General features: G+C 37.5%; 1 protein-coding gene across 10 annotated transcripts in view; it reads right to left on the bottom strand.

Annotated features, from left to right (window-relative positions):
* chd2 (chromodomain helicase DNA binding protein 2) overlaps positions 1-22,591 on the bottom strand; it is a 32,882-nt gene extending 10,291 nt beyond the window's left edge. For 2 of the 10 annotated variants that reach the window (XM_081716173.1, XM_081716179.1), the window contains exons 1-23: positions 22,375-22,580; positions 20,899-20,954; positions 20,721-20,772; positions 17,050-17,108; positions 13,472-15,047; positions 13,015-13,125; positions 8,251-8,500; positions 7,399-7,485; positions 6,998-7,059; positions 6,107-6,223; positions 5,469-5,639; positions 5,170-5,306; positions 4,753-4,978; positions 4,433-4,533; positions 4,260-4,301; positions 3,834-4,003; positions 3,441-3,565; positions 2,890-3,106; positions 2,674-2,763; positions 2,332-2,522; positions 1,833-2,021; positions 702-864; positions 457-609 (exon numbers count right to left, since the gene is read on the bottom strand). In XM_081716173.1, the coding sequence (XP_081572299.1) occupies positions 457-609; positions 702-864; positions 1,833-2,021; positions 2,332-2,522; positions 2,674-2,763; positions 2,890-3,106; positions 3,441-3,565; positions 3,834-4,003; positions 4,260-4,301; positions 4,433-4,533; positions 4,753-4,978; positions 5,170-5,306; positions 5,469-5,639; positions 6,107-6,223; positions 6,998-7,059; positions 7,399-7,485; positions 8,251-8,500; positions 13,015-13,076 (2,553 nt within the window). In that variant the 5' untranslated portion in view covers positions 13,077-13,125; positions 13,472-15,047; positions 17,050-17,108; ... (1 more) ...; positions 20,899-20,954; positions 22,375-22,580. The other 8 variants (XM_081716177.1, XM_027004577.3, XM_081716174.1 and 5 more) reach the window with 7 other exon arrangements.
* Between the last annotated feature and the right edge of the window lie 513 nt (positions 22,592-23,104).

The following is a 23,104-nucleotide window of genomic DNA, read 5'->3' as shown; positions in this document are numbered from 1 at the left end:
TACAGGTTCTCTGTGTTGTTACGAAGTTGGAATGTTCCCCATAACTACTAAGCTCAGGAAGGCGATAATTTTTTCCTAACACAGCACTGAGAAGTGCGTTGCCCCAGTGCTGAAGCTAGTACACATCAAAAAATAACTGGTAGATAAAAATAGAGGCGTTAGCAGTCCAAGCCAAGACGCTGCTGCAAGCCTGACATCCGAGTCTGCTGGAGCCGCGCGCCATAACTACAGTCTCCACAGCCATAACAAATAAAACTACGAGCTGCACAAGGGTGAGTAAATAAGCGGGACTAAAGGAGCAGAACCACATGAAACATCTGTGCAGCAACCTAAACATATTAACTAAGAGTTTACAGTGAACTCAACCGTAAGATGATCTTGGGTAAGTCTCACACCAGGGCAAACTGCTTTAAAATTACATTCTGCAAATAAAAGTTTTGATATTTCTAACCATACCTGGAAGGGATAGCGTTTAATAGCCAGGTAGTCGGCCAGGATGTCCAGCATGCGGACCATCTGGGAGAAAATGAGCACACGGTTGCCCCGTTCCCTCAGCCGGGTGAGCAGCTTATCGAGAAGGACAAGCTTCCCACTGCCCCGGACCAGTGCCTGAACCCCAAGAAAAGACAACTCTATGTGAGCTGATTCAGCGCCAGTACTCAAGACAGGTCCTAAACGTCAAGGTGCATGCGCTCTAAGACCTGCAAGTGTTCCTGCGGGATTTCACTTTCTCCATCCTCTGGCTGCTTAATGAGGAAGCCATGGTTACAGCACTTCTTCAGCTCCATGACAATGTTTAGGAAGCCCGAGGAGCTGCCCCGAGTGCCTTTGGAGAGGGCTTTATAATTCCTTGTGAGAATCCACCTTAAATGATGAACACAAAATGCACAAATTAAGGAGTGACATGAAAACATTGCTTGGTCTCAGGTTTGGTTTAGTGTTAAGAGTAGCATACAGAGTAGCTGCAAAGGACTTGGGAGAATTTTTAAAGGCGAATCACTGAGGGCTGATTTTTCAGACATGTTAAGACTCATCCCAGACTGGACAGTTTGTCTGTTCCTAAATTCCCAATTGCCAGAATTAAAATGATAAATCCTAACAGAATAAAGATGCAAACTCAAAATTTAGTTGAAAAGAACAACCGGTCCCATTCTTTATTACAACTTAAGGATAACATGCATTTGATGCATCCTTCAGAGAATGTTTGACAATCACACAAGAACTCATGTTTATGGAGTTTTCATGTGCGATGAAGTAATTGCCCCTCCTTTTTTTACACTGCGGCCTTTGAAGTTAGCACCATTATGTCCAAAATATTCATTATTTAACATTATGTAAATTGAAGTTTGATACAATTATATCCCAATGAAAGGTTTGCCTTTTTTAAAAAAATACAATCTCATTTTGCCCACCTAGTATTGATGAGATTGTTTCCTGTACCATCTGGTAGTTGATGCTAAAACAAACCAAAATAATTTGCTTTGCTCCTGCTCAGTGGATTTGAAGTTCTCTGGACCATGTCCTCAGATGCTCACAAACATTAAAGATTCTAATTGAATGGATAAATCCATTTGCAAACTCTCCTTTGCATCACTCTGCACGTGGTCCAGAGTCCTTCAAAGGCTACTACACTGAGGTCACATATCACTTTATGAGAATACAGGATAATATTTAACTCTCTTGACTAAAAACATTTTATTACCTCAGTTTAATCAAAGCTCAAGTCTTTACATTCATGTTACATAAAACAACTATGTAACAAGTGTATAAGTATAAGTAACAAGTAAAATAAGGAAAACCTAGCTTTTGACCAGCCAAAGAGCAGGACTTACTTGTAGAATTGCTTCTGCTGGGCAGACATATCTACTCGGAGGATCTGCTCCACTTTTGCAGGCAGGGATTTTTCCACGTCCTTCTTTACACGGCGCAGCAAGAAGGGCTCCAGTACTTTGTGAAGGCTCTGGTAACCATTGTCCCTGCCCTTACCATGCTCATCCTCAAAATCCTCCCATGACTCAAACCTGAAACGAAGCCAACACCCAATAGCTCACCTAAAGACGAGCACTGGATTTCACAGGTCAAGGAAAGAGCTCGTTTACATTTCATATCAAAAAGTATTGTAATCAAATCTGATCCATTTTGGATTTCTACAATAAATGCTAGAGGTGCAAAAATTAAAATGCAAATATTTAAACTGATTCATGCTGTAAAGCCAGCACATTTTGTAATACACACATATCATATGCATATCAATGCCATAAATTCAACTTCTGCATCACAGAAAACAGCCTATTTCTGCTACGATGTTTGTGCAAGCCATGCAGGACCTACTTGTCAGGCATGAGAAAGTGCAGAAGGGACCAGAGCTCTTTGAGGGAGTTCTGTAGTGGTGTCCCTGTGATGAGCAGCCTGTGGTTGGACCTGAAATCGATCAACGTTTTATACAGCAGCGAGTCATCATTCTTCAGCCGGTGAGCCTCATCTACCCCGAGAAAGGCCCAGTTTATGTTCCCTAAAACACCCTGTATCAGCAAGAACAAAGTTAAATCAACATGCTGTTGGGTCTATACGAGTCATTCACCGCTTTGGAACCCACTGAGATTCAAAAACCACACTGTACATATGTTTATAACAAGAGTGTACCTCGTTGTGGTAGTCATACTTTATTCTTACCTTATCTTTCAGTAGAATTTCATACGTGGTCAAAAGTGCATTGAACTTGATCCTTTTGGTCTGCTGGTGGATCCATTCATAGTCACGAATCTATTTGAAGGGCAAAAAATAAAATGCTGAAAAATCCATTACAGCATACCTCTAAGAACTGTACGGGTCAAGGCATAAAAGGAGCCAGACACTAGAATGGTGCACTGAGATCAAGCTGCATCATACCGTCTTCCTGCTCAAGACATCCCCAAGATAGACCACAACATTCATGTCAGGAGCCCAGGTGTTGAACTCCCGTTGCCAGGATGTGAGTGTAGACAGGGGCACAACCAAGAGGAAGGGCCCATACAGCTGATGCTGATGGAATAGGTAGGAGAGGAATGAAATGGTTTGGATGGTCTTCCCCAGGCCCATCTCATCAGCCAAGATAACACTGTTACACCTAAACGACACACAAGAGAGCCACATGACATTGGGATAAGAGGAAGTCAGTAGATAGACAGACAGAGCAAGCTTATGATCAAATCATACATTTTTCCTACATTTTAAAAAGTACATAGTATGCAAGGAACAATACATTTCACTGTACTTGTATACATTTTGAGGCAGTTGGCAAACTGAATGATAGGATGAATTATAAGAGTTACAATTATTTAAAAGCCCTCTGGACATCATTGGTTAAAGTGTAAAATACAGAGCCAATATTATGAAGACCTTATAGCATGAATCTAATAAAGGAACATAAATTTCATCTAAAAAGGTCTTTAAAAAGGTACCTGCACCAAGAGTGGGCTAGCCAGTTCAACCCATCTAACTGGTAGTCTCTCAGCTCCAAGTTTTCATCCCCGATGTAAGATGGCTGTTTCTTTAGTGCAACAAATCTAGGCCTCTGTTTTAACACCTTCAAGAGTTCAAAGCACAAGGAGAGTTTAGAAATGGCCCAAAATTGCCAGTGATGCATGACAGCTTTAAAAAAAAAAAAAAAAAAAAACTAATATGGATGTGAATGGTTAAAAAAACAAAAACAAAAAAAAAAAACAGATCCCATATAATTCACCCATCGTATTAAAGTATATGATGTGTTATATAATAATAATAATAACATGAAACAAAACTAAACTAAAACTTAATTCAGAGAAATTAATAGAAAGAGTGAAAAAGTCCCTCACCTTACAATCTTTGGAGGGGATAGTCTTCGAGACGTTCCTGTTGTTGAAGCTATCTATACAAGACTGGAACTTTTTTCCTATCAAGGCCCCATCTTCCCAAGTGCACTCCGCATAGGGCAAGCCCATCCACTTACACAAGTACTCAGGCTCACTGGAAGTCGTCTTATGAGCTGTTGTGAAAGGGAAAAATGATAAGACTCAAACAGATGTGTCCAATTATGCAGTAGCAGAAGTAAAATACAGCCTATGAGGAGTAAATATCAACTAAGCTGGTATTAAAGCACTGTGTATCAAAGAGCACTAATTTATGCCACACTCTAGTAAAGGGTAGTTAGAATTTTGCAGTTAAATCATGCTAACTGTTCTGCTTCCCTCTAGCTTTAACTGCCAGCAGTAATAATAATAAATTATGGACAAATCACTTACAGGGAAAATCTGAGGGCACTTGTGACTTTCCTGTTCTCACTGCTGTTAAAGTGACAAAAGAGAAAATTGAGATGGGTCTGTCCAAGTATAACATTATAAAGCAATTCACTTTATATTATTTCAAAAAGGTTTGCATACTGGCCCTTAATTTTAAATGTACAGGCAATACGCACCAATGACTCTTTCCACTATTTGAAATTGCTTGTTCAGATCAATGGTCAGCTCTTGCTGACAGTTGTAATATTCCAAATCCTCAGGTGATGCTTTTTTCAGCCTGCGAGAGATCCAATGCAGGAGTTACTCAAAACAAAGCAACTGAGACCTGCAAACTAACAAACCAACACTGCTGAAGGAGCCTCTGTAATTTAAATATCAATTTACTAGAAATTTCTGGAGACCAAAGTCTTCTCAATGCATCTGTGACGGAGATTTGAAAAACAACACTTCGCACTGGTGTACCTCATATAATCTAGGCACATTTAACACTACTCACCAAGCACTCAGCTCCTCATTCTTCTTTTTGAAGTTCTCCAACTTTTTCATTCCTTTCACCTTCTGCTGAGTGAGGGAGTCCATGCTCTCCCATGTGTTGTGGATGTAGGACCAGCCTTTCCATTTGATCAGGAAATGAGTCTCCCCTTCCTCCTTCTCTTGGTCAAAATCTGCTCCTGGGTCCCCATTGGCCTCCAAAGCATAGAGAGTTGTGGCAGCTCCGATAGCTGAGTACCGGGAAACACGGATTCAAGAAACCAACATAGATAACATGTGGGCTGAACATTCTGGATGTTACAAAATGCTAAATCTTTGAAAACGGTCCTTAAAAAAAAGATATGCATCTTTGAATACAAAAGATTTTAACTTTTAAATAATTGTAGGAATAATACATAGGGGAAAAAACAGATTTGGGCACCTCCTTTCCTGCCAATCCTGGTGTCCATGACCTTCTCAATGGTCTCACTGTCATCGTCCTGCATGTCTTCTGTCCCCTCAGCCATCTCGATCAGGTCATCAGAGTCAGTCTCAAAATCATTCTGGTCCTCTTTATAACTGCAGTCATATATCGCATAATTTCACATACTTGAGAGAGGGAGGAGACAGCAAAAGCCAAAGGTGAATCTGAAACAACTACCATCTGTACATGGCAGTCCTTGCTGAGTAAGATGTGGCTACAGCTGATCCAAATAGGGCATAAGGGAAGCTGGCCCGTACCTAACTTTGGTAGCTGCCCTGCGGCGTGTCTGTCTCTTTGGAGTATCTTCCTCGTCGTCGTCATCATCGTCGTCGTCATCATCTTCATCCTCCTCTGACGTCTCCTGCTTTCTTGGTTTCCGACCCTTCTGAGATTGATGCTGCTTGGTGGAAGAAGATTTGGTCTGGGGTCTGGAAAGGTTTCAAAAAAAGGCACGCACACAGACACACACAGGCAAATATTTTTCAACTACCACTCTGGGCCAATCAGCTGAGTGTCTGATTCCCTGTCCTCTGTAGAGCAGTGTAGCGACTGTATTAGCACTCTCATTAGCCTGACTCGTGCCAGTGGCCTTGAGACAGCTTTCAGTCAAACCAGCAACATTCAGAGCAAGAGTCAATCAGCCTGGAAGTTACTCGTGAGCATAGAAAATTCACACCAGAATTTAAGGAGTCATGCAATGACAAAAACAGCGGCATCCAAATTCACTTTAATCACTTCATACTTAATCACTGCCATGGGCATAGACTCACAATTCGATCAAAATATTAGTTCAACTAAAATGTGTTAGTTGCTCAGTCCTCATTTAACCTGTAGATATATTACATAATTAAGCTTCGGTGAGCTGTCTGAAGGCCAGGCTTCGCTACACTCTTACCTTCTAGCAGGAAGCCGTCTGGATCTAACTTTTATTTCTTCCTGCTCACTCTCTGAACTGCTGGCCTCTTCCTCATCCTCATCCTCGTCGTTTGAGTCATCATCTTTCCAGGTATTTCTTTTAACACAGAAATACCACAAATTCACCCATGGTGTCTAGCTTCAACTACTACACTGCCGTGCTGTTGATGAGGAGTGAACGTCATCCACCAATACACAAAGCAGCACTCAGAAGCCAAAGGTCTGAGCTATGGATGGGCTAGATATTCTTACTCCATATCACACATACAACTCCCATCTGTTATGGCTCATATGTGTGTGTATTGTACCCCTAATTACATGAACTCATATGATTAGGCAGTCAAAACCACAACCCACTACCCAAAGAAAGTTTCATTTAAATAAATAAATAGAATTTTTAAAAAACAAATAAAGTTTTGTTGACAAGAGTGACACTGTTGTTCATGCTATGACACTTACACACGTGGTTTGTAATATTAATGTCATAATGAGACTTTCCAAAATGTTTGTATCTCATTCTGAAGATACCAAATGACACAGGTCTGCTCATGACGTAAACATTTAGAAAGGATGAGTGAGTGAACTGCAGTTGTTCTCAAAATAAAGATATTAAAAGACACATAAATGCACACTGTATGGTCATATGAACCTTTAACACAATATGGCCAATACAGCAGTAATGAAGAATGATTCATTGTCACATAACATGCAATTTTGAAGTTCAATATGAAAATGATGCATTCATGTAAATAACTACTATGGACTGTTCCTAGAATGCAATACGGATATTACTTCAACACAATGAGATATACACAGGCAATAATGAATGTTTTGATAAGGCAGACACAAACATATCCCTGTCTTTACTCACTCTTTCTTTTTTTGCCGTGGTCCTTTCCTTTTGGGGCTCTCACTCTCAGACTCGCTGCTGCCCTGCAAACGGTTTAAAACAGACATTTCCGCTCTGGTCTAACAGTTCTGAACCAAAATATGACACTGATGTCAACTGCAAGTGGAAGTGAAACCACTAGATGGCATCCTACTACAATATTTCAGATAAGTGTCATGGTGGCTCTAAACTGATATTAAGTGTGAATCAGACATTCACAAAGCAAGACGGGCAAATTGTTCTCCATTACTTCTTGTTTACCCATATACATTTTGTTGGATTGGAGAAGAAATTAATAATTTCAGAGATCATCAGTACAAACTCATTGACCCCACACATGACAAAGAACACACAGATGACCAAGGAACAGATGGAAGGCCAACCTCTGCTCCAATATTCAGACGAGCAGGTTCATGCCGGCTCCGATTAGACCTTCTAACGCCGTAAACATCTGGATGCTCCTCCCACATCTGTAAACACAAGGGCAAAAAACATCTTTCCATTTCTTTTACGATCTTCTTGGTTCCAGTGCTGGGTACTCTCTTATTAACATCTGCCCTCTATGGAAGACATTTAGGTTACAAAACTAGTATAATTTGAATGAACCTAATTAGACAGACTTTACTAGCACAAGTCACAAGGTGATTTAGCTACTCTCTAACTGCAGTTACAGTCAACAGTTAATGCCAACTGATTTTGGCTGTTCTTTAATCTTCAGCCCCCTACAGTTATCAATTTGTTTAAGAGCATGTATAAAAAAGTTGGTGAATGTTTTTCACTTCCAATTTATCATTTTCAAAATGATTTTAGGTAGACCTTACACAAGAGGTCACTATATAAAGACCACAAAGCTCTCAGCCAAATAAGCTACTCAAAAAAACCACCAGAAAGAACCAATTCTCTACTCAAACTTTAATCAAGTACTTGAACATGGTTAGTGATGAAGTGCAAATTCAGGTGAAAAGTAACAAGTAAAATTCTACGTGAACACTGGTAGAAGATGCAAGCCGTTCCTGGTTAAATTTGTGGCCCAGTATCTGCCGAGCAGTCAGTAAAGCATTGCTTACAGTTGGTTCCTGGTACTGGTACAGTATTTCAAATAAACAGACCTAGTCCGTGGTCCAATTCTACTGGGGGAAAAATATTACATTCACAGCTCTGCCTAAATGAACTGATTGAGGGTAAAACTAGAGAAGAATGGGGTTCCGAGACCAAGATGTGGACAGAAATCTTGCCTCTTGTACCGTTACCTTCTTCACGTCGGCCAGGCTGTCTTTCTTTTTCACCCGTTTTTGCTTGACCTCAGCAATAGTCTGGCGGGACTTTGACCCGGTAGATCCGCTCTCCGATTCCGAGCGGCTCTCCGAATCAGATGTGCTGTTGGACTCGGAATGGTGTGAGCGTGCCTGCTCGCTGCCTTGCTCGCTCTCTGACTGACTTCCAGACTCAGAGCCAGAATGGTTCGACTCCTCCGAGGCCGAATTGCTATAACATCAAAGACGAGCATGCTCAAAACCCAGGGTGAAAGAAATTCATTTAAGCAGTTATTGTGCACAAACCAAGTGGTGGATACAGGAATACCAATGAAACATAACGCTATCGTGACCAAAATTTTAATAAGGCTATTTGTTAAGAATATTACTATTTAATTGCAACATTTTGGGTGAGAGTGAAGTGTCCATTAATGGGCTAATAAATCATAACACAATTTGACATTTTACAGCATTTGGCAGATGCTCTTTTCCAGAGTGACTTACATGCTTATCACTATGACAGTATGTGTGACCTGACCTTGGTTTTACTAGGGCTTTGCTCTACAGTCTCTACCAAAAAAAAAACCTTTCATGTTCCCTCCAGAAATTTCTAGCGCTATACTATCTCACAGGGGCTCAGAAACAATACAGATCTTCTTCCTTCAGTTCTTTAATAATACCTAAATCATCATGCAGAAATGTATACTCCAACAACCACTTTCATGTGGTCTGTGTTTTTGGGTTTGGGTTTTTTGGCCGGGTGGGTGGAGGAATAGATTATTCAGCATATTAATCATCACTCATGCTAGTAATGAACCACTGACTTCAAACTATTCACAAATCACTCTAGTTCACTAGACCTAAACCAGTGCAATTTAGCAACAGGACACCCTTGCAAAATGTCCTGATCAACCATCCTACCAGAAGGCAAAAAATGTAGCCTACACTTCGGTTTCAGCCAATCCCACTTTAAGCAACACAAATTTAAGATAGCACCAAGTGAAAATGTAATCAATTATGAGTGTGTTATCACTATCTTTAATGGTCTTGTAACTATGCCTAGTTATAAAGTTTGCAATGTTCTGGAAATAGCTGCTAATTTGTTGAATAATGTGTTGATTTAAATGAGCTCCAGATATTACTGTTATTATTTATCTTTACAGCATTTAGCTGACACTTTTATCCAAAGCCAACTTACAATTATAACTGAGTGCAACTTGAACAATTGAGGGTTAAGGGCCTTGCTCAGGGGCAATTTGTCAGTGGTGAGGCTTGAACCAGCAACCTTCCAATTGCAAATCAAGTACCTTAACCACTGAGCTACCACTGCCCTTTACAAATAGAAAAAATTACCTATGTAATTTTAAATTAGGGCATCACTGATTTTCAGGATAGCCAGCCTATTACGCTTATTGGGCTTTATTGCTATAACATGAATATTAAAATAGACTGTTCATGAGAATAGCCCATCATGACTGCACACACAATTGCACTGATATTTTCAGAAATTTCAGGAATCCAGTCACGTTACAATTTAGTAATTTTAAGGTAATAGATACTTACCACAGATATCTTATGTGCAAGTGGATGAATACTCGTACCACCAGTTTCAGTATAAAAATGTTCCAAAAATATCAGCCTTAAGATATCAACTTTGCTGTTACTTGAAATTTAATTAAAATTTCACAATGTTTAGAATACAGGAAAATCTGAGAGGTGGAGGTTAGAACTGTCCCTTTCAACTGATACTCCTATAAGACTAATGCCACAGAACTGGATAACGAGCTTTGACTGAGAGTCTGTTGCATAGTCTAAAAGGACATGTCCCTTTAAATGCATGAACAGGAAACTGTTGAACCCTCACAAGTAAAACAATGTCCTTAGACCAGGTTATTTCATATATTGCTGTCATTTACTGAACTCACAATATATTAAGTAGCTGAACAATCAAAAGTCGTTTAATAAAATTAGTATTATATACAATTGTATGATAAATAATTAAAAGTTATTAGGTCTAACCACTCCACATTAAAGCATACCTTTAATTCAAATTAAGTTAAAAACAGCATCTCAATTAATGAGCTTTTATAAACTTCCAACACCACATAGTGAAGGAAAGCAGTGTTGGAAACTGCTCAGTATATTATTTGCCATGGGCAGTGCTACAGCTGCTGACAAAGCAGACATGCCAACTAGCCAGACTGTCCTTTTATGGTGGGTGACATCACAAATGGGTGGACCCAAGTATCTGAATTGTGGTTGGATGCTCTGTTGCTAGAGGAAGAGAACCAACCAAAATTCACCAGAGAAACTTCTGACCTCTAAAGCACTTCCTGTTCTCCCTTCCTGTAGTTCCATGCACCTTTTATGTAATGCTGTGTAACTCATACAAGCTATGCAGCACAAAGCAAGAGCCATTTTGTGACTTTTAAGTGGACTTTCAGCCATTTAGCGATGTAGCTCATATACCAATAAATGGTACATTGTATTTTCTTGAATGATTCTCATACTGAATACAAGTAAAAATTACACATTTAAAATTGTCTGGACTACCTTATTTTTGTTTTAACTTGTTGATAAATGTGTTAAGAAAATGGCTGCCAAAAGCTTACAACTGTTCAGTCACCTTGTTGAAGGGCAACATCTCATGACAGTGGTTCTTAGTTAATTGAAAAACGTTCCAACAAAACCCAAATAAAAGGAAGTGTCATGAGGAAAAAAAGTATATTCCCTTTCTCTAAAATGCATTTGTATTTATAAATAGTTCAAGAGCTTTAATAAACTACTTTCAACAGTGTCACAACTGTCAGTTTAAATACAAAAAGGTATTAGATAAAAGGAGTTGATCTAATATAATTTCAGCTAAAGCAACAACAAAGTAAATAACACAAATGCTCTTTGTCTTATTTTGCTCATACTTGTTCGTGTTTCTTAGACGTTTCCTCAAGCCTTCACAATTTACCAAGAAGGCACATTAGAATGAACATTTCATAAAAATGGGAAGACGTTTACTGTGTATGAACACCATCATTAGATCTACATATTCTTTTTATGTAGGGACCATAGAGACTTCAGTTATGAAGGTTCATTCATGACACAAAAAGGTCAAATATGTTCCAAGTACATCAAAAAAGTTCAGATCACATCCTCAATTACAAAATACTCCTGCCAATTTGAAAGTTCAGTAAACCTGCAATTGTTTATTAAACTCATTAGACTGACACACTGAACATTTTAGCACAGATACAGTATAACGAGAACATCATATTATACTTACAATAACAATCTGCTTTAGGAAAATGGATCAGATGCCATTGTCACCACTAAGCACACTGCACACAAGGTGGTGGTTGTTTGTGCCATCACTTAAATCGTTACCAGAAACATACATTTCCTTAAATCCACAAAATAATTGTCATTTCTGCCAATATTAGGAGGGGCATAATCATGGAAAGAAACAGTCATGTTAAAGTCCCATTAGTATGAACAGAATACCCTTCTAGGTAAGCACATATAAGGATTATGAAAATACCATTGTTGTAGTAAGGGATTGTAGTGCTTCCACTGTTGTTGAAGCTGTATGGCTATAGTAGAAATGATGCTTTTACATATTCCTACAAGTTTGTATTTTCCCTGACACACACACACACACACACACACACACACACACACACACACACACACACAGGGATGAAAGCTGGGGTATGACTGCAAGGCCTTCTGTTGTGTAGTACCCTGTAGAGGCCTGGCTCAAGAATGAAAGGCTTAGTCCCATCACTCAGCTGGCAGTTATGGGAGACTAAACATAAAACAGCACTTTGAGTCACTGATCCCCAAAATGCAAATTAAGTGAACTAACAATAAATCAATTAATAATAAAATGTATGGCTTGGGGAAAATGCAGATAAATATTAAGCATAAATCCTGAATGAAAAACTGCACAATTCACATGAGGCTGACAGACAGATGTAGATTCCAAAATAAGATGGGGCATACTGAACCCTTATAAAGTAGAACCCTCTTCTGTCAGTGCCCAAAATACAAACACATAATGTTCTACTTTCACAATGCCACTTAAGTTTCCACATAAAAAGAATAGCCCATCATATAAAACTAAATGTTATGGCGCTCTGCTCTGATTCAAATAAAATGCATCATAAACAACCTATTATACATGAATTTCATTTCATGACAACATTTAATCCAAATTGCTGAGCTTTATTCTAACATAACAATAAAAAACAGTAAGGCTCAGTGTAAGACCCAGCAAAGACTATAGCAAAACTTATATGCTATACCTACAACACTATTCCACTATTAGAATTATGTAAATCAAACATTGTCTCGCAATGGGAGAGTAAAACTGTTTTAATCACAGTAATGTTAGATATAAAATGGTGCAATGCAGTACAAAGTAATCAGACAAGGTCATTTAACATAATCACAAAGGGACCTGAAAATATGAGAAACCATATACTGTTTGAGTCAATTGAAAAATCAGAGTGTTGATGTTGATACACACTATAGGGCCAAATCCTTCTGACAGGCCTATAGGTGATATTCAATTTTGGTAATACCAGTAAAATTAGGGTGTGGCTATTCAACTGTCCCAAGGTCAATGATCTGAAACCACTACATTTCCTAGAAACTGTGGCTAAAATCTGTGCACAGGTGATCAACCATGCCTGTCAATGTAAACAATCAAGACATGTAAAAAGAAAAACAGGAAAATTTTAAGTATCATACCTTGAAACATTGCTTTGAGTCGAACCATCGTCCCCTTGTTTTTTGTTCTTGTTCTTCATCATCGTTTTGTCCTGACTTTTTGTTAATGATGATCTTTAGTCCAGGTATTAACTGTCAAAAGTTGAAAGTGGGGTGAACCATCATACAAGTCCCATCAACTTGCTTTTGCTTTAAGGATAGCAAAAGTCCTCCCGTTGCGACATAGGAAAAGAGCAGCATCGAAGGGCACATTTCAAAAATGTGTAACTGTATTTAAATATTAACCTCCAAATATGTAATTAAATGGCACCTGCTCGATAGTGAACGATGTCAAACAACATGCATTCAGATACATTCAATGCAACAGATCCAGCGAGCCACATGCATAAATTCTTACTGCGTCATCAGACAAAGGACGAATAAAAGATCATAAAATTAAAATACAATTGATCATACAAAATATACAATGTAAACATACCTATTCCATTGACAGGTAGGTAAATGTAGCAGTACATTCAAAGCCCCCCAAAAATGTCGGTTTATTACTTCGGCATCAAAAATAAAATATATAAATTTTCTATAGCGTCGGATGAAAATACAAAGCGTAATAAAATTAGAAAAGGAAATAAAGTAACAAAATCAACGATGGCCTTTTGAATGGAGAGTATCTAAAGCGCCGTGCACAGCGCACTAAAAATGGAGGACCGCCATGGCTGCCAGTGCAAGGCAGAGAAAACAACGACCGTCTCATCTACGCTAAAGCCGTACATTTTTTTCGACGAAACAAAGCCACAAAAAAACGACGCATAAACCTTTCTGCATTTCCGCACGAAACACACGAATAAATTCCGTTTAAATATGAGCCCTAACGCGAATTTAAAGTTCGTGAAAGTTGAGGGAGAAGTGCTACAGAGCCCAGCGAGCCTCGGCGCGTTTCCCTTCCCAAGGCTCATCCGCCATCTAAAGCTCCTTCCCAGCTCTGAGAGCTTAGTCTTTGATTGACGTTCTCTCCATTTACCCCGGATTCAGGTGATGTGCTAAAGACCCACCCCTTTTATTTTTGAACAAATAGTTCCATTGACACGTTGTGCCTTAAGATTTGATACCAACCTAAATGGACGGCACAGAAGCCTGAGCACACGTTAAAGCATTAGACATTAAGAGCACTTATTGTTTTATAGGGTGCATAAAATATTTCCCCAAGCCATCACTTCCTGCTCAGACAGGAAATGAGATATGAGGAGCCATTTTAGAGTGAGTTGGACTGTATAGGACACCATTTTAGAATACAACTAACTCTACAAAAGGTTTAATTCATGTTGAAAGTGAGAAAGCCTACTTTTTGTATCATCACGCTTACATATGCGCAATATTATTCAGGAAGTATTGCTGAAATCCATTGGCATAAATAGAGACAATTCCAAAGTACAAACTGACTTCTATTTCAATGTAATTTATTTAATAGACACAATGAGCCAAGATATGAATTTAGCCCTACAAAATTTCAACTTGGTGGATAGCACAGGCTATTGTGATTATAAATGTTGACGGTAATTGGGTGATAGTTATCCAATACAAGTTTATTTTTTGAAGCCAGGCTTAAGCATCATATGGGTGGAACCTGAATAGAGGATTCTATGGTAATAAATAAGATGCATGATTACTTTTTTAAGAAGAAAGGCTTAACTCAGTTTTTCGAGACGGACATAGTATTCCCATCCAATGAGAGCAAGTCGAAATTGTTCAAAAACTAAAATTTTATTTTGTTGGTTCAAAAACGGAATATTCAAATTTGAATTATACAGGCACATTTTTGCTGAAACAGAAGCATGGTTGCATGTTGTAACAAAAAACTATTAAACAGTAGAAAAACAAAATTCAGACACATTATAACAGGCAAAAAACACATGTACCATGGAAAGCAATATATATGTATATATATATATATATTTTTTTTTTTAAAGTTCGGTCTTTCCAAAATCCAAAAGCAAAAAACAGATCCGCCATCTTCCTGATAAAGCTGTAGTCTCCACTTGATTGTCCAGTAGGGGGTTCTTAATGAAATCAAAAAGGAGAAGGGAAAACATGTAAACCCCAAATACGCTTAGAAAGATGAAAGAGCTTTATATATATGAAAATTACCTACTGGTAACTAACCTAGTTATACCATTACGTGATGCATAAAGAGCATATTTGTTCAGAATCAGCACAACCAGAAACGGGAGTTAGCTAGCTTCATGTTATTTCGAGAAATTCGCCAAAAAAAAAATTCAACTGGAAAAGTAGTAGCCTAAACAAATATCTATTTAAAGCAGGACCAAAGATGATCAAAATGCTCAGTTTATATGCAAGTGTGGCAGTTTCTCACAGCCACATGTTAAAATTCTGCAATGGCATGCTATCCATTTATACCATACTAACTTTCACAAACAAAAAGATATGCATGTCCTCTCATGCATCTAGCTCCAATTACTAAACGTATATACTAAATTCACTGTAATACAGTTCCAAAAATGGGAAAAAATCTCAACAATGACAACCCACAACAATTCAGACTTAAATCTCAACACCACTTCTCTATCTGTTCGTGACAATTAGCTTAGCTTGATCTGAGACAACTAAAGCATTACACTTGTCACACCACAAAACATCCACATTTTAAGACATTTCTGGTTTGCTGCGTCACATGTCTGTCATTGGATTTTTCATAATGCATGTAATCGTTTTGGGTGGGATTTTTTTGGGGGGGGGGGAGTCCTAACAAGTGACTGATGTTTCACTTAAAAATAAGACAGGACCTCTTATGTTTTTAAATAGAGTATGCTTTAAGTAAAACTCAGAAGAGAATAACGAAACTTCATGTTATACAAAATGCCTGTGTTCTCTTTTCATGAACACAAGCAATGAAGCTATTACATAGTATAACAACATTGTATACTTGGAAGTTTCAGACGGATGATATCAAAGGCCCATGGGTAATCAACATAACGTTCATTACATTTTATTTTTGATAAAGTTAGCACTGGTTCCCCCTCCCTACTACAAAGTTACAAGAGGTTTATTGCAAACTACGAATTGCAAAAAAAAAACCCTAACACACCACAATCAACTGAATTCACTTAATGATGGTGTTTTTGACAGCAAGCTATCTATGCTAGCAGGAGGTTTTTCCATCCACAGGCAAAAATCTGACTTCCTAACAAGACCTAAATGAGTGTTTTGGGGGGGGGGGGGGGCAGGATTAATCTTATAGCACCATTCTATACAGCATATGTATCCAAAATATGAAAACCTATGTATGGGAATTAATAAAAAAAATTAATAAAAAAAACTAGGCACAGCAGCCCTGTATGACAGAGTGCAACACTGTCATCACGCATCATGTTGGCCTAATTTTAGACCAGAGAGATATGAAAAGTCAAATAAGAAGCAAGGGTTATCCATTTTAGAAAAGAAAATGCTGCTAGTTAAATGAAAGAATCGTGCCTGCACCTCCATAGGGTCAGGAAAAATGTGTAAAATGTTACACAAAAAGCAAGAATCGACTACCCACTGAGACAACATCAGTCTCATGCCTTTGATGGGGAATAAGGTCCATTTCAAGAGGTAGGGCACTGCCCCAAGAGGAATGCAGTAAAGCATATGCAGACATGGAAAAGTACAAATCCATTGAAAATGTACATGATCCTAAGAATACATCAGGAGAAAATGTCAGGGGTGAGGTGGCAGAGTAGATAAACTGCAGTAAAAGTTTAGAGTTGTGTCAGATAGAAACCTCTTTGTAGATAAATTACCAGCTATTACTACAGCAGACCCCCTTTTCCTTTTAACTGGTGATGTCTGCCCTTCCAGATCTCGACAGCCTTTAGAGTGCAAGAGAATGTTTTTTTAAATGAACTTTGTTTAGGATAAATTTGCTCAACTGGTATCTGATATCAAAGCCAAACTGCCCTCTTGTTTCTAGTGACAATTCCATAAGTGAACACCCCACTATGTTACAATGACAGACATATGACGCAACATAACAGGTACAAGGGCAACAGTGTGTGGACTTACCAAGCTGTCTTCTTTGCTTTTCTACAATCAGAACCACGTCCTCAAGCAGACCTCTTCTGCTAAAGGGGAAAAAACAGAACTACTTAAACTGAGCAGAAAATCCTGTACTCATAGAAAGTACATAAGTTACAACTGACGAGTTCCATCAGAGAATGGTCAAATGTTTAAGGAAGAAATTAATTAAATAAAGAGAAATGTGTAAAATATGTTACAGCATGACACACTGGAACTTCTAGTGGTAGATAAAAACTAGGATTAACCATATAATTATCAACCTCTCTATATATTTTCAAACTACAGTCATGTTAAATTGATGTTAGAAAGCCCCAATGTTATTGTGATAATGTAAAAATGTTTAGGATTCACTCCTCTCTCCATGATTAGTTACAAATGTCGTGCATCACCTCCATATAATATTTAAGTAAAGATTAGCAAAACTTGACAATGCACAATTTGACAAGCAGATGCAAAGCTATTTAGTTGATGAATAAGAAATGTGATGGATGAACTGAAATTAGACAACTTGTAATTTAATCGCAGTTGATCTTGTTTTCAGAATGCATATACAATAACTTGTTTGGACTGGGTCAGAATTAAAAAAAATATTTTTTGATGTAAACAAAATTTTATAGCCATTACTTAAATAGATGCTCTACGAAAAAAAAAATAAATCTCTAACTCAACCAGGTCTAGCTATATTAACCAATGAGAAAATCTCTACAAGAAGGCAGTCCTCCACACCTGACAATTGTTTTGGGTGTGCCCATAGTACATAGAAGAGTAGCAAAGCACTTAGCATGGATGTCATTGGAAGGAGGGGCTTTGGAGAATAGTTTGGATAGAGGGCGTTAGATTACAGGGCACAGATTCTTTCAGTGGCCAAGTCTGGGAGATGCTGGCAAGAGCTGTACAAATAGCTTACAGCTGCCTTAATTGAAAAATGATGTTAGTAGAGCTCATCACAAAGCTAAAACAATAGGATTCCTTTTAGGAACTGAAAGTTGTGAGTTTTTATTTGAACTCCACTATACACAAATACTACAATCTATGATCTCATTTAATATTAGAAGTTAAAAAATGCAAATACATTACAACCAGCTGTTCCAAGTGTTTTTATATTATATAAGATAGCCAAGATTACCATCACAATGTATAGTTCATTTATTCTTAAAAGCAGCTCACCTTTAAAAATTATTTTGGATATATGCTTTCAAGTTTTTATTGGACAGTGAAGCACATAGCACACAATTCTGCTTTTTTGCAACTAGTACCAAACTGTGTTCTGATGAGAAAACCATGTACAAATATCATGCAAATATTGTTCTCATCCAGCAATACTTTTTTTCCCTTTTTACTGATTTACATTTCCTCTACCCTATACCTCAAAGCACTTTTGTAACTACTCAATTGTCACACAACAGCATCTCCTCTCTTAGAAGACTATTGCTCCCATATATCTCTCCAATATGCATCAGGCATATTGAATTGTTTCAACAATTCATTTTTAACTGTGTGTAATCTGATGATGACACACTGCCTTTTCCCATATGCCTATATGATCAAGGAAAGGCTGTTATGCTTCCTAGACATTTCCATGGGCCCTTATCCATAAATGTTCTCAGCCTATGATGTAAGTATGCCTACTACCCTAGTTTAAGGCTCACAGAATGAATTTCCTACAAAGTCAAGTTTCAAATGTATAATGTCAAATGAATAAGATTTTAAATGCAAGCCATCACGTTTGTTTTGGGTTCCACACATACTGAATTCCAGAAAGAGGCTGGTAGACAGAATAACTTACAACCACTTGCTAAACGTACATTAATGCCTGCTTAAATCCCCACTCTATGCGTCATGAACATGACCAAAAAGACCTGCTCATTAGCTCATAGCTCTAGTTGTTACTTCGAGACTTTTTTTTACTTTTATCAACTGCAAATGAATGCTCAGTTGTGTACTTAAGTGAGAGTAAATTGTTTCCACTCTCAGAATGGTAATGTAAATAAATAAATAAATAAATAAATAGAGATGCCAAAAATACATGAGACCATCTCAAACTTCTCAGTGCCCAATCTTCAACAACTGTTAATGATCAAATTTGTTATAATATAAATGCAGATGGCAGTATTCAGTAACATCAGAGGGTTTGAAATGCATGGAAAGATGGTTCATTAATTATAAAATGTTTACTCCAGAACTAGTGACCAGTATGGTAAAACAGCCTGCAAAACTTGGATATGAAAACTGACATTTAGCTTCTGACAGCAGTTTAAGGACCTAATTTAATTCAAACGGATAACAGGGACTTTTGCATAAGCATAATATTGCTGACAAAAGATGGCTCTCAACGATCCTATTTACACCTGGTCATTTTGTGTCTTGTACCTGGACTGAATCAAAATGGGATTGATTAAATGCATTTACTACATAGTCAAATGCAGCGGTACTTAGCCAGACTGAAGTCTGAATCCTTTTAACTCCCCAAAAAATCCGTTCATACGCCTAACCCAAATTCACGATTCTCTTTTCTTCTTGTGTTACACACAAATGTTACTTTGAGCTTGCAATTATTATGGTTTTTAATTTCCCCAAAGTTAGCATAAAGACATCAACTTTGGCACTTCCACTTAGAGGTAGTACTTGGATGCTTACATTATGTTATGTAATGTGAAGGCTAGGGGTTTTGAGTACAAAACATGGATCAGAGAGATGAGTACATTTACATTTGCATAACATCTGGTTTAAATGCATCTCTCTTGACCATCTCCTGAAGTGGTTTTGTGAGCAGATTTAAATCCTTTTTAAATGCTTCTTGGGTGTGTTTACACTTTTTAGTGGATATTCCAGATTCAGATATAATCCTGATATTTGCGGTGTGTGAAACAACCAAGTACAATGCTCAAAACCAATTAGTGATTTATATCAGCAAATGCTTTTTCACATTAAACTAATTTTTCCAAAGAAGACAGACATATGTACTAGACCATGTCCACTAATACTTAAAATACATCTCTGAAAACAGAAATGTTACAAGATTGTATGTTTCATAAAGCAATAACAGTTAATGGGATTGTATGTTTCATGACCAATATCCTACTACTAAATTGTATTGTTTTATTATGATTGTTTTGTCAGGAAATATGCACAAAATACATTTAAGAAGAGCCATTTTGCACCAGAGCTAATTCCAACAACCTAACAAGTGCAGTGGAAGGCTCCATATTTGGCAACAATTCATTTAATTATGATCAAATGTTTAGGTTTACACAGAAGAAATTATATTTAGCCATTATTTTCAAATACAAATTTGGCTTTCCCGCTGTGGGTGCCAACAAAGAAATTAGTGGCTAATAACCAGCCAACATGCTACCAAAGGCTAGTTACCAAAGCATATTCAAGAATCACTGTTTAGGAAATCCAGTAACACTCAAAATGATTTTGTTTCCATAATTTTTTTTTACTATCTTTATTGATGGATTACAATTTAGTTATCATTGTTCTTCGACCCTAAATGTGCATTCTGCATTTTTCTTCTTGTGATGGTTACTCAACCATTAACTCTTTATTGTTTTATTTACAAGTCAGCTATAGCCGAAGACAGAAATGGACCAGTGCTGATGGCGAGAACTTACTTATTCTTTTTTATGTCTATTTGCTTCTATAATACTTACAAGGAAACATTCGCGTCCATTTTCGTCATCATCTGAATTACAGATCGAAATCCTTTAAAGAGAAAAACAAAGTTTTGAGTATAGCTAAAATAAACCAAATTTACGATTTGATTTACAGCACACCCTAGTGGCTATAAAAAAGAAACAGCCTCGAATTAGGTGGGTGGGAGACCCTTACCTTGTCAGCAAATGGAACCAAATATTCTTCGATCTTTTATCCAGCTGTAACGATGCCTGTACACAAGATTTTTTCATATAATTAGCTTATTACAAGCAATTTTAGCCAATTGGAGTTTATTAAAATTAGGTAAAATGTTGTGCTAAAGCACTAATCAAATATAAATCAGATAAAGTGCTCTGGTGACAGCCTCACGCAAATTTTAGCTAAATGGGTTTAAAATCTTCATTGTGAAATGAATCAATGTAGGAATAATACATATGCTCTACACTAGCAAACCATTACAAAATCACCCTTTCCCCTTTTATGCCTAGATGTCTTTATATATTGTTCACACATATATTGTAATATTGTTCACATTCACACAAGTTGAATTGACATTCCATAGACAATCTTCATAATACTGGGTTTGTATATCCTGAATACTATCCTCAGGCTTTAGTAATTTAAATACATGTTAAGAAAACTAAGAACAAGTCAGTCTGCAAATAATTTACATTCAGTTTTCTTGTGTGGACATGACAATATATTAACATTTTCTATTAATTGAATAATTTTGGGGATTCTTAACACTCTGTACTCTACAAACGAAAAGAAAATTTACTTCACATTAAACTATGATCAAGACAAAGAAAAGGCAAGTTAAAGAACATTTTAATATAACAAGAAAAAGGTTCCTTTTCTGCACCACAAAGGGTTAAAAGCCAACACCCTATTATTTAAAATCGAAAAATACTACATAAATGTTAAAAGCACAATGAATGTAACTAACATATACACTGCATATCTCAAATGGAGAAAAAAACATTAAAGAAATAAATGCATAAAGATTTAATTTTTATGCAGATAACAACTGGATATAGCAACAAAATATAAAAATTACAGTTTGGTTCTAAATCTTACAGTAGTTGGAGCTACAGTGCCAGTATTGTTTGTATAACATAAAAAATAAAGGACATTTGAAGAAAAAAAATAATTTTACACTAATTAAAACAAGGTATATAAATAAAAAAATATTTTAAAAGCTTTCTTCTTAAAATACGCTTTCAAATCAACAGAATGATACCCCTAAATGTTCAAATAGTAGTTGCCGTACATCAGTTTGATTTTTTTAACAGCAATTTTAATTTCTAATTCATTTTTCCTTATACAGTTTTGGCAAGGACGTTTGTCCTCCCAAGGACAAAGCAAAATTTAACTGCGTAGTCAGTAAAATACCGTTTTATCTCCATTGCCAAGTTTTGAAATGTTCGCCATTTATAGCGACCAAACCAATGTTTTCCTATATAATTTCACGACTTAAATATCTCGATAGCTGTTAATTTAACCGACTAAAAATATTTCCTTACTTGGCGCTGTACTCATGATGGCCATTTTCACAACACCCCTCCGAACCTTCTTCACATCCACCATATTGGAACATCTTTAAACTCGCCTAACCGCCGTCTTTCACTTCACATCACAACAAAATCTTACCAAGGTCCAAAAGAGAAGTTCTGCCTCTTCATCTGAACACGAAGACAGCGTGCTTTTTCACGGATTTTTCCCTTTTCTTTGGGGACTTGTCGGCGAAACGTCGCCTCCCGGCCATCTCTGTCCGCCGCCTTCGCCTCGTCTCTCGCATCTAGCTTGCTCGCGCTGCGCCGTTGCCCTATTAGAGTGGGCTGCTCCGGGCGCGAGCGCAGACGACTTCCTCTTACTCTGGCATTCTGGGTAGAAGAAGCGATGCAGCCATTTCTGCCCTTAGTTACGGTGTCTCGGCCATTGTCGCTTGTAGCGAGCTTCGGGGTGAAGTTAAGAAGACCGTACACGAAAACTAAGATTGTAGGACAAGCAGTCCAGTGTTAAAGACGTATTAAAACTCTTACATGCCATCTTCAGATACATATGTGAGACCTGTAGTGCACGAATTCAAATAACCTCAAGAATATGTCATGCGTTTCTTTTAATGACGTTATTTCTTATAACTTGTTTAATTAGCAGTGGCCTAATAATTAGAAAATAAATGATGTAGTGTACCAGGGGAAGAAGCAACAGGTACTGTGCTGTACACGGGTTTATAGGAGATGTTGACGTAGGCTAGGCCTAGTAGATAAACCTGTCTCACTTCTCTTTCTTGACCTTAACAGTTGCGCAGAACATATTGCAACATGGCGCCCATGTTTTGTTGCAGGGAAATATAAACAATAGGCTACTAATATTGGCT

The sequence above is a fragment of the Electrophorus electricus genome, chromosome 6, assembly GCF_041902795.1.
Source record: "Electrophorus electricus isolate QZ-2024a chromosome 6, ASM4190279v1, whole genome shotgun sequence".
NCBI lineage: Eukaryota > Metazoa > Chordata > Actinopteri > Gymnotiformes > Gymnotidae > Electrophorus > Electrophorus electricus.
The sequence above is the reverse complement of the archived record's forward strand: the minus strand, read 5'-3'. Positions and strand labels throughout refer to the sequence as shown.